Source organism: Marmota marmota, unplaced genomic scaffold, assembly GCF_001458135.2.
Source record: "Marmota marmota marmota unplaced genomic scaffold, marMar, whole genome shotgun sequence".
In the NCBI taxonomy this organism is placed as follows: domain Eukaryota; kingdom Metazoa; phylum Chordata; class Mammalia; order Rodentia; family Sciuridae; genus Marmota; species Marmota marmota.
The window spans coordinates 33843199-33855724 of NW_025999932.1; the positions used below are offsets into that span (position 1 = coordinate 33843199).

General features: G+C 38.3%; 1 protein-coding gene across 2 annotated transcripts in view; it reads right to left on the reverse strand.

Annotated features, from left to right (window-relative positions):
- Positions 1-12526, reverse strand: part of Lhfpl6 (LHFPL tetraspan subfamily member 6) — a 242413-nt gene extending 229887 nt beyond the window's left edge. Inside the window, exons 1-2 of one of the 2 annotated variants that reach the window (XM_048800873.1) lie at positions 11653-12014; positions 10334-10897 (exon numbers count right to left, since the gene is read on the reverse strand). In XM_048800873.1, the coding sequence (XP_048656830.1) occupies positions 10334-10718 (385 nt within the window). In that variant the 5' untranslated portion in view covers positions 10719-10897; positions 11653-12014. Of the gene's footprint in view, positions 1-10333; positions 10898-11652; positions 12015-12388 lie in introns of those variants that run through there. The other variant, XM_048800874.1, reaches the window with a different exon arrangement.

Sequence of the window (12526 nt, forward strand, 5' to 3'; positions counted from 1 at the left end):
AAAAAAAAAAAAAAAAAAAAAAAAAAAAAAAAATGCTATGGTCCTATGTAGACCCAGTGCTTGCTATGTGTGCCTAGTTTCACCCAGCATTACCCACTGTGATCTGCCATCCACACAGAAGGTATATTAGTGGAGTACTGAAAGGACAATATGGGTCATCTCACCACAACTTTGGGGCATGTGTTTTTTTGTTTTTTTGAGGTGTTTGGTTTGGTTTGGTTTGGTTTGGTGTTTTTGTTGTTGTTGTTGTTTGTTTGTTTGGGGAGGGGTTTGGTACCTAGGATTGAACTCAGGGGCACTTGACCATGGAGCCACATCACCAGCCCTATTTTGTATTTTATATAGAGCCAGGATCTCACTGAGTTGTTTAGCACCTTACTGCTGCTGAGGCTGGCTGTGAACTGGCGCTCCTCCTGCCTCAGCCTCCTGAGCCTCTGGGATTCCAGGCATGCGCCATGGCACTGGGCAAGGCATGTGTTTTAATACAGTCACCAGAGCTTAGAGGAACAGCTGCACAGACAACTAAAAAAGCCATGCTCACACAGTTTCACCAAGGAGACTCAAATGAAGATTCCATTTAATCACAGAATCAAAATATTTTAGAGCTTAAAGGCACATTACTTCTTTTTTTTCTTCAAAGACTCAATGTGACAAATATATGGGAACTACAAATTACACTGGGATGACAGAAGAACACTTTGTGCTTCGTGACCTTTGATGCAATTGGCTTTTACATGACATGAATGTTAACTCATAGAGAAAAATCAAGAGGTAACTAGTTTCTTTATTTTCTTTGCTTTAATACAGAGCTATAACATGACTAACATTAGCTATGACAGTCATCTATTGGGTTTCACAACTATATGATTCATTTATAATATGTAAGTGACTGCAGTTTTCAATTATGAACATGTTAATAAATGACCATCCTGTGGTCAATCTGTGGCCATTCCCTGACCTCAAATCAGATCTTCTTATAATCCCTTGGCTTTGAGGACTTGGTATTCTTCTTCCCCAAGGCCCAGGGGGCCTCCAGCATATGAGCCCCAGCTCAGCTAGCATCTCTGCACTGGAGCCTTCACAGAGAGAATGGCGCTTCTCCCCTGAACATACGCAGCATTCATTCATATTTCACTGTGCTTTAGGAACTCCTAGACTAAACTTTAATGATTTTTGTCTACACACACAGATACACACACACACACACACACACACAAAGTTCAAGGAGGATATAATCCTCTACTTGGCTGAGATATGAATTTGAAATTTGTGTTGTAATTCAGCCAGGGTCTGCCCAGGGAAGCAGAAACCATCCAAGGTATTTCAACATAGAGAATTTAACATAAGAAATTAACATAAGAAAGACAGCATTACTAGTAACTAGAGGAACCAGCCATCCAATTAAGGTAGGATCATGTCAGTGATTTCTGATGGAATTTGGGATGATGGGTAGGGTTTCTAGAAGGAGAGACACCTCCTGCCTACCATTATTGCCCAAGGAAGAGCCGAAGTGGGAGGAATAACTTGCCCTCTCCCTGCCTCTCACCTCCAAAGTGCCCCCCTCGGGCTAAATTTGCTCAGATGCTGATGTCATGGGGAATGCAGTCCTTTGAGCTACACAACCAAGTAGGGGAAAAACAGAATGGAAAAGGAAAGGGACATACCACATAAGGTTGCTGAGTGAGTCATCTGATCTCCATCTGCAATGAAGCATGGAAGTGTGTGTGATGCATTAGGAGTCCTTCAGACTATAATTATACTTCACTTGTTGGTTCCCTCCATAAGACTATAAGCTTTGCAATAGTATAAACCATATCCCAAGTTTTATCTCAACAACATCCCTATTTTTATTACATTATTTGACATAATGTGCTTGTTTGTTTACGGTGATGCGGATTGAACCCAGGCCCTTGTGCATGCAAGGCAAGCACTCTAACAACTGAGCTATATCCACAGCCCCATAATAGGCTCTTAATAAGCAAATGCTCATAAGCCCATTCCAATCTTCTGGAATCACAACATATTTAACTGAACATTTCCCAGTGTTTATTCTACCAACCATTAACTCAGAGATAGCAAGCAATGCATATTACAGGTAAATGGAACCTTGACATTCCCAAGTAAGTTTGTGAAACACAATGTTAAAATTAAGATGATATATTTGTTGCAAAATTGTTCTGAACTATTAAAATGTGCTTGGAGATGGAACCATGGTATTATGCAGCATCATTTAAACATATATAGAATACTTTTTTCAAAGAACTAACATTATACAGGGACGTCAGTTAAAGGGATATTGTTTAGTGTCATCACATTAACAGCATTATTTTATTTCACGTTTGAAATATTCCTGTGAGGTATAGAAGAAATGTTCCTGTGAGATACAGAAGAATAAGGTTGCCCCCTATAGATACAAGTGTCATTGAAAAGTAATTTAAACTAAATAATGCATCAAACATTAATTTAACATATCAGGTGTCATTTACTAGTCTCATCACTATAGATCTAGAAATAAAAATATGCTATAGTTCCTTAGAGTCCTACTAAAAGATAAGACAAGAAAAACTAGAGACCCGTAAAATAGAATTTCATTTTTAAATTTAACAACATTTTTACACATGCTTTGGTATATTAAGATACCAGATTTTGTCCACTTATTAAAAATTTGAGACACATGGAGGGTAAATATTTACTACAGAGATAAGCAGGTCAGTTGTGGAAAACTACTGAATTCTGAGAGCAAATTACTAGCTGGAATGATCTCTATCATATAAGCAAAAGAAAAGATGACAAATTCCCCAATAATAAGTCAGCAACATCAATGGCTAGACCTGGGCTATGCTGTGTCCAACCGCACTATCCTCTAAAAATAACTATTCAAAACCCATAAACCCTCAAGAAATCCCTGAGCTCCTTCATTATGATCTAGCTAGAACTTTAAAAGTTCTATTTGTTTCTATCATAGTAATTTATTAATCAACATTAGCAATATAGGACATTACTCTTGATTTTTAAAGAGCGATACAAAGTCTTTGGCTTGGTTATGGAAGAGATGTGTCCTCTGGAATTAATATTATCTGTACCTTAACAAAGGATTGTTACCAAGCTTTCTAAAATTCAGTATGTTTGTTTGTTTGCGTTTTCTCCCTTAATGACCACTCTGTCACACATTACATTATTCACATTAGACTGTAATATTCTTTTTGAAAAGTGGCAAAAATTCATTATATCACATTGTACCAGAAGCAAAAACTGAGGGAACAACAATAACAAAACACCACTTATGTTAAGAGTCTTATTATCTTCGTATCCACAACAGTCAAAAATTTTATATTCTAAATATAACATAAGGAAGGATTAATTAACACTTTAATGTGATGGTGACAGTATTCATAGATATTCATCAACTAAAGGGATAACTTTGGGGGTCACTCTTTGAACTTCAGTGTTCTCATCTGTAAAAAGAATGAATAACCTGCTTCACTGAAGTGAAATGGAAACTAACTCATAGGTCTCTTCAGGGTGCTAGGCTCAAGTAAGTTAGGGAAACAATACTATATTTCAACCCATTCTGCCCAGGAGATTGGCAATTTGCATAACATACCAAAGACTCTGTGTCAAGTTCTGCTCTAATGAAAGCTCTTAACTTCCCCTAGCCAAGAATTTCTCAAATCTCCTTGTCCCTATATCATTTTGCTTTTTCCTATCAATACATATTGGTACACCCAGGACTAACGTTCCTCGGAACACACTTGAGGATGACTTTAAAAGAGCAACAAGATCAGTTTTAATGACATCAGGAATAAAAGGTTTGAACTCATGCTTTTATTCTTCTTTATTTTAACCAACACCCACAGTAAAACACCCTTGCCAAGCTGGAGAGTTCAAATACTGTCGGTGTACAATGACAACTTTGTGTGGAGTGCAAATGTTATGCATCTTGTGATACTATATAGAATAGTGTAAAGATCTCTTGAGTGCTTTTTGAGTTCTTTCTATGGTAGTGGTTATGGATTTGCATTCATCAGTTGATTTCCTTGACAACAACATTTTTTTTTAAAGACAACTAACCAATATGCAGTCTATGGGTTAACAAGGCTAATTATCCATACTAACCCTGGCCTCAGTAATCTTTATTTCTGACTATGGCTGGGTTAGCTGGTGGTAACAAAGGAAAGTAAGTGAAAAAAAATCAAATAACTCTTTTCGGAAGACTGAACCCTGCAAAAATAAATGGAGAGGGGCTGAGGTTGTGGTTCAGTGGTAGAGTGCTTGCCTAGCACATGTGAGGCACTGGGTATGATCCTCAGCACTACCATTATAAAAAATAAATAAATAAACAAAGGTATTGTGTTCATCTATGACTAAAAAAATATTTAAAAAAAAAATAAGTGGAGAATTGGACCATGTCAAAAAAAAAGAAAATTTAAAGAATTCCAGTAGGGAGGAGGGTTGCAGGGTTGTTAATATGACAGGTCCAAGAGCAATGGATAATTTTATATTCCACCATTTTTAAGAACTGTTATCATTATTACTACTTAAGAGATTCAATGGTAGGAAATAAAATCCATTGACTTAAAATAGAAAAAAAAAAAAAAAACCTGAGTACATTTGGAAGAAAAGAAATGAAGGATCTGAGAACACTCTAATTGAACATGAACCAACAACATGATATTGTCTCAGGGTGAAGGATGTAAAAACATAGCACCTGGGATGGTGGTGGGAGCCTGTCATCTACAGCTTGAGTCACAAATCAAAATACAGTCTTCCTCTAAGCATGGAAAATATTTGGTTCTTCTGCTTCATAAGTGCATATAGATGGGTGAAAATCACTTAAAGTCAGCAAGAAACCAATCACAGTATTAAGGCATCTGTTCCTACAGCCATTCTGATGTTCTCCAGCTCAAATCCCATCACCATGAAAATAATTATTACAGATGTAACAAGTCTGATGATTCATTCAAAGCTTATTGGTTTTGTAAGTCTATACCATAATAATAATATAACATGAGGTTTAAAGGGGATGACATGGATTTGTTTCTCAAAATGTGGTCTTTCAACCATCTGGCTCTAGAGCACCAGTGGAATTTATTTCAAGTGCTCCACCTGGGCCTCACTCACCCAGACCTGCCCAACACACTCTGTGGGGCAGGACCTTGTATTCTCCATGGGGAATAAAGCTTTCTAGTGATTTTTTCCAGGCCCACTAGAAAATTAAAGGAATACTGTAGGGAACCAGAATATGGAGAATTGGAAGCTTCATAGGAAGACATCAAAAACTTGCTAGGTTAAAACTTAGAAAACAAGTTCCTCTAGAAAAAAATAAGTAAAAATAATAATAAAACTGCTATCAATGATTATCTGAAAATGTCATTTTAAAACATTATCACACAGGCTGGGGATGTCACTCAGTGGCAGAGTGCTTGTCTAGAATACACAAGGCCTTGGGTTTGATTTACCAGCACTAGGGAAAACAAAGTATCAGGTATGAAAATATAAAGTTTGGCATTCTAGATTTTATAAATTATCAATTGGCCACCATCCCTGCCTCTATGAAATCCAGACTTGGAGTAGATGAACTCTGTTGGTTCGCTTGCTGGTGTTTGTCCCCAATGCAGCTTCCTTCCACTCTTTCCTGGTGGCAAAGCCTGCCTCCCAGGTCTACATTGTTTATGCTCCATCTCAAGCTTCTTTCTGTGCATGATCAGTGTGCACAGTTGCGATAAAAGATGTGAGTCTATGGTTCTAGAAAGTCCTACCACTGAGCAAGAGAAAATCATCTTCTCCCCTACAGATGCTTAGGACCAGGAAACATGTTCACTAGCCAGAGCTGAATTAAGTGCCATCCTGCCTAGCAGCAGAGCTCAGAATAGCTGATTCCTAAGCCACACTCCTGGTTTAATCATCCTGCTTTTCCTAAATGGACATGGCTACATCGAGTTGGCCAGGGGCCATCAAGGCCCATCCCTATGGTCTGTTGTATGGATTTCTTATTTTTCAACTGGTAATTCCTTACTGAAAAACCACTGCATGCAAACTACAGAGAATGTTATAGGGTCTTATTTTTAGTTTCCATCAATAAAATCTTGTTTCTGGTATAAGAGAATGGTAGATAAAAGGAAATTTAATATGTAATTTATTTTATACACACACACACACACACACACACACACACACACCCCTTTGGCTTAGAACTTAAAGATCACTCACCTGGACCTCATATTATAGCTTAGAGCAAACTGATTAAAAACACAAATAGTAATCTATATGACCTAACCTAAAGAAGAGCAAAAAAAGCTTTGCCTCCTCCCCAACATCCTAAAAATCCCAGAATTTCTTAAAATTAGAGCAACTGCTTTCAGTTGAGACACCATCACTAGAAAGCCAGGATGCCCATTAATATGCCAACACTTATTATTTATCTTATTATTCAGCTGTCACTTGACAGAGAGCCTGGATATAAAGGAAAGCATAACCTACATATCAGATGACAGATCAGGCTTAAAGTACAGCAAAGGAAGGAGAGTTTGGAGCAATCTCCCCAAAGAATGAAAGACAGGCCCAGGTGGGATCCTCCAGCGAGGGCACCCTGGAAAGGCATGGTGCTTTCAGCACACAGAGAAAAGGATGCTCCAAGAGACACTCTGTCTTCATTAGTGTCATGAACAGCACTCAACTATCAATTAGTTGAGGAGAGGATCTCCCCTGGTTTCTTAGAACAGAGGAGTGTCTAAACTGGAAAGACACTATGCTGCTGGCTAGCATCCCACCCCCTTCTTATACATGTAGGTAACACACATCCAAACTAAACAGTCGAAATTTGGGGCTTTCTTTGATTTTTTTTCCCTCATTTCAGCATCAGCAGACTCTTAAGATGAAATCTACAAATTCAGATACTGACATTCACAAGCACAAGTTCACAGAAATTACAGATTTACTATATCTTCACAATATCCCTGCTGTCTCCTTTAGAGGTAAATAAAACATTTTACTACTACATCAGAGAGTTTGCCATCAATTTTCTAAAGTTCTGTTGGAGTCCTTAATGAGCACAACAGTATTTGAAGGCGCATACTTTTATGTTGAACAAAAACAACTTTAACACCTCTGTGTTCTCAGAGGAACCTTGCCATATCACATACATGTTAACGCTTTCATCATACATTATATTTTCCAAAGTCTTTCTATATGCCTTTTTTAAAAAAAATCAATTGAAAGTAGAACTCAACTCTTACTATTTTTAAAAAATTATAATGTAAACGTGTCTTATAGTATGAGACAGAGATGGCAGAAATTAAGTTTGTGTCCAAGTGACCACAGGAAATTGCACTCATCTTTGATTCCTTCAGTTTTCCTAGGACAGGTAGCAAACATCCATATACAACCAGCCCATTTTATGTTGTTCTATCAGTTGACAAGTGAAATTTTTACCTCTAGCCATCCATAGCAAGAAGATTCAAAATTAAGGTTGACATTTTGTCCTTTAACTTGTTCCAAAGTACTGCAGGGGTTTTACTGCCTGATGTTACACCATATGTGCGAACTCCAGATACAGCAGGCGGGGTTAAGCAGGATGCCTCTGTATTTTGCCATTCTCCTGCTTCCTGTTGTTTTTGGAGCAACCATCACTTTAGCTAAACATAACCCTTCTGGGCGAATCATTTTTAGTAAGAGAATCTGCCTCACAGCAGAGTTCCCTGTATGTTGATTACATTTCTAAAACACGCAGTCTATGAGATTCACAGAACTGACTGGTTTGGAATTTTTGCAGAGATCTTTATAAAACTCACCCATTTTATTAAAAAAAAGTAACAAAATAAATTACTTACCACATAAGATTTAATGACTAGAAACTCAAACAATTACGAAATGAACAATAAGAGAAATTCTTTTTGGAGTGTTTTCTTCTGTCATCTGGTCTCTTATTACCTGAGAGTGATTAATAACAGATTTTCAAAACCTGTTATGTATTTCAAGCTATTTTTTTTTTTAATTCTAAAGTTACCATTATCATTGGTAATTGGTATATTTACTCACTGGTACTCTCAAGAAGTTAGAGTCAGAAAAACCCTCTAGGAAGTGAAGCCAAGGGAGGGGACATGGGAGTAGGAATGATAGTAGAATGAATTGGACATTATGACCCTATGTACGTATATGATTACATGACAACCAAATGAATGAGAAGTTAGACTCCACTTATGTATGATGTGTTCAAATGCATTCTACTGTCATGTACAACTAATTAGAACAAAAAAAAAAGAAAAGAAAACCCCTCTTAGGTTTTACATCCAGAATTACCGTTTGCTGATATAAGAAATACATATATACACTTGAGAAATAAAATATTATCAACTGCTAATAACAGATCATAACCTTAGTTTATGGTGAGTAACTCTTACCAAATCAGGGTACACCAAAAGCATAGACAAAGAAAAAACCTGGTTTCTTTTAAGATACATATAACTTTCCCAATTGTCTGTCCCTTGGGTATTCTGTAAAGTAGAACATTTAGCTCTATATAATTCAAAAAAAATCTATACATAGCTCAGAGAGGGAAGCATAAATCTCATGGGTGTCAGATTTACTTCCTGTTGTCTTCTTCCTTCATTATATGTTTAAAGATAATCAATAAAAACTGATTTCTCTTTGTAAGCATTTTCCTATTCTGCCAGAAATAATAGCAGTCTCTGCCCTAAAATGAAGAAAAAATGGAAAGTAATATTTACCATAAGAGGAGAAAATGAAACTGCCTAAGCATTTTTCCAGAGCCAAGTGAAACAAACAGCAAACCCAGTTTATTCTTAAAGAAAATTTTTAAAATGCTTCTGGCATTAGTTCTATTCTAAAAACCTGTGCTCTGAACAAGTTTTGAACACTGAGTTTTTATTTCAATGATAACCTCTATATGTTTCCTAATAGTTTTATTATATTTCTCTACATACACACGTGACAGGCAAGATTTTTATTAGTGTTGAATACTGAAGCAGTAAGGACTGAATTTTTAGGTTCCTCAACTTTCCTCTAGGCAGACTAAGATGCAAAAGCACAGGAACAACAACAACAAAAAGTTAATTCAGAAGAAGGAAATGAAGAACTGCAAACATGTCTAATTCTCATTCCAAAGCACAAATATTTTTGCCACTTGCATTTTAAACACCCTTGAAATGTTACTTGAACATTTTCTATTAAATAATCTGAAACAATCCATTTGGGGTTCTCAAGTATGTACTGGCTATCTCAGAACTATGCATTATTAATGCTTCTTTTTCTTCTTCCGTATTCTTGCTAAAAGAATACAGGAGAACACCAAATGGGAGCATAACAGACTTCTACTTTGTCATGAGGTTACAAATACATTTTATAAGTTTTCCAGGTTTCCCATTTCCCTTCAGTCTGCACTATCTATGGAGGTTGTCATATTTCACCAGGGTGGATTGTAAATCAGACAAGTTCAGCCAGTCAGGTTGAAGAATGGAGGTGAAAACCACAGTGGAAAATATATAAAGTGCAATTAGAACCATATGACCAGAGATACTGAAGCAATACTTTCTGGAGGAAAGCCAAGTAAAAATCAAACCTTTTCAGTGTGAGTGAAACTATCCAGTCCATTTGGGACAAGCACACCTCATTTGTTAAATACAGTATTCTTCTATTTTTTCGCATAGCAAAAGCATCCAGGAACATTTAAGTCCTAACATGGTAATTAGGCCTATGGCTATCTTGGTAGTATAATTAAGTTTATAGTTGTTAATATAAAACTGTTCTCTAGTTTAAAATAATAACATTTATTCAGAAATATGGTTTATGTCTGGGCAAGGGTTGATTTGAGACCCATCAAGGAGTCTTGGAGGCTTATGAGGACAATGTTGAATCAAAAACCCTTTGTGCTTTTCTAGGAAAGCTTTACTTCTAAAGACCTGAAGTTCCCAGTATGACAAAGATAATCCAATTGCCTATTGTTGTACATAAAAGAGCAAGAAGCTATAAAATCCATACTCCCCAACTACAACACAATGTAGATGATACTGTCTCCCACGAGATGGTAGTTAGCAGGCCCATGGTGTGTATGTATGTGTGTGTGTGTATATATATATATATATATATATATATATATATATATATATGTCTAGGCATGTACAGAAATTAAGAGCCCTTGAAGTTGTGAAGCAATTCCAGTAAAAATCTTTGATTTTGACAGTCTATCACTAAAGCCATTCCATATCTACTTCTCCTGTGAATTCCAATCCAATATCTCAATAGACAAATGAAACATATAATTTTCAACATGGCTTTGGGATTCTGGTAAACAATTTGAGTTTAGCAGGTCACTTACCCCCCAGAAACTGAATTCCTCCAGCCACTCTTCCCACGGTCCTGGAGATGAGCTCCGACACACAGCAACCCATGAGAGCGGTGAGCGCCACCAGGAGGAGCAGGCCACAGCCCAGGCCCGTCACTATGGTACAGATCCTCCATTCTGCGCTGGGAATGCCCTGGAAGGAGGCATAGCGCCCGCATTCCTCCACCATCACCATCATCTGCCGACTCTCATCATGCACAGGATACGAGCACCTCCGGAAAGTACCGAAAGACACAGGTTTGCCCAGCTGTGATCCCCAGAGCCAGTAAGGCATAAAGAAGCCCACACAGGAGGTGGCAGCACAAAGAAAAGAGAGCAGAGCCCAGATCACCCCAGTACAAGTCAGGCTGGATGCCATCTTTCACCAAATAGGGCAATGAGGGCCTGAAGTCAACGTTCTGGAACTGCAGGAATGAGTCAAGGTGTGAAACCACCAGAAAACACAGGGAATCCACAGGAGAGTGTCTATGAACAAAACAGATCTTCCAATCTCACTGGGCATCAACTTCCCATCCTCTGTAGTAAGGATGATGGTCCCTGGAAAACAGCAATAGGAAATATGAAAAGTTAAATACTTTCAGAGAATTGATAACGCCTATCCAGTTGGCCTACAGTTGAAGGAATATCCAAACTTGACTCAATACTTCAAAAGTGGGAAGAACTAATTTCTTCTATAAACTGCCCTATAACTCAAGCTTTTTCAAACTACCTGAAAGCGTTTTCACATCTTTATCTCGTATAAATGCTCCCAAATGAACTCTGACAGCTATTTACTTAAAGAAATGCATTCTATTTACCACAGCAGTGAATTCATTTCATATACTCACATTAAAAGTAATGTAGCATTTTTACTGGCACTAAACATAATTCAGGGTATTAAAATAAAATGAACTACACTGTGGTTTGTTTATTTGGCTTGCAAGTTCATGCTCACAGTTTATAGCAACTTTTCCATGTCCCTTTAAGGGTGTATTATTTCTGCATGAACCCAATCAAAATAATTAGGATAATATTTTTACAATTGCAGAATACCATAAATTTAACCAGCATTATGACTATCTAAGCACAGACATTGGACACAATTATTATCGGACACTTCCAGTACTCAATCAGTAGCATTTGAGAATTCCCTCAGTCCTAATAACTATCTTCTAGTATAAAAGAAAACCTGCGTGTGTCTTATTTTCACATCTGCTATTCTGATTCATTGGTTCCAATAATTTCACGGGAACCACTCCTGTGGCAGAACACTTGTCTAATATGAAAGGTAATCCACACTTTTCAGCACTCACCATTAAACCTCAGTCATTCAAATGGTTCCACGTGCATTTTCTTCCACTCCTGACACTGAAAACGAGTTTCTCAACCATTCCCACACTTTTCATAAAGAAATGATTCCAGAAGCACAGAGCCCACCACCTTCCTAACTCTAGTTTTGGAGGTCCATAACAAATTCCTAGCCCCCACTTGTCTCTTCCCCCACACAATGCCCCATCTCCAATTCTGTATATCATTCAAAGGGAACTCAGGGTTCTTTTACTCATTCATTCATTCATTCATTCATTTAATTTTGTAAATCTTGCCGACTATGATCAGCGGCTGAAGTTCTTTTTGAGCCCAGCCCAGAGGTTGGTTCTGAAGACCAGCAGGGAGTGGCGTGGGGCGCGAGGGCCCTCTTCTCCATATGGGATGAGAAGCTCTTGTCCAGACAAGCCCAGATTCAGCCCCCTGCAATTGCCTCACCTCCACCCCACCCATTAAGACACACAAGGATCCCTCAATTCCAAAAGAGGGAAAGAGGCATTTTCCAGCCGGCTCTGGGAGAAAATAGGAGATAAGGATGGGAAGGCAGCACCCCCCGGAGGCCAATGCCAACAGCAGACGCGGCAGTCAGGCAGAGCCGGCACAACAGCCGAGCTCGCGAAGTCTGGAGCCCGGGACCAGCCCAACTCCAGCGTCCGGGTCAGAGGGGGCCCGAGGGAAAGAAGCTGAACCCACGCCCGTGGGGCAGCCGAGTGCTTTACTTACATGGCTGAAGCACAGCGGCCACCGTCTCTCCCGAGTCCCGGGCGCAACACACAACTTGCTGTCCTTCCCGGACCGGAACATCCAAGGCACAGAAGAACGTCCTTCTCTCTCTCTCTCTCTCCTTTTTTTTTTTTTTTT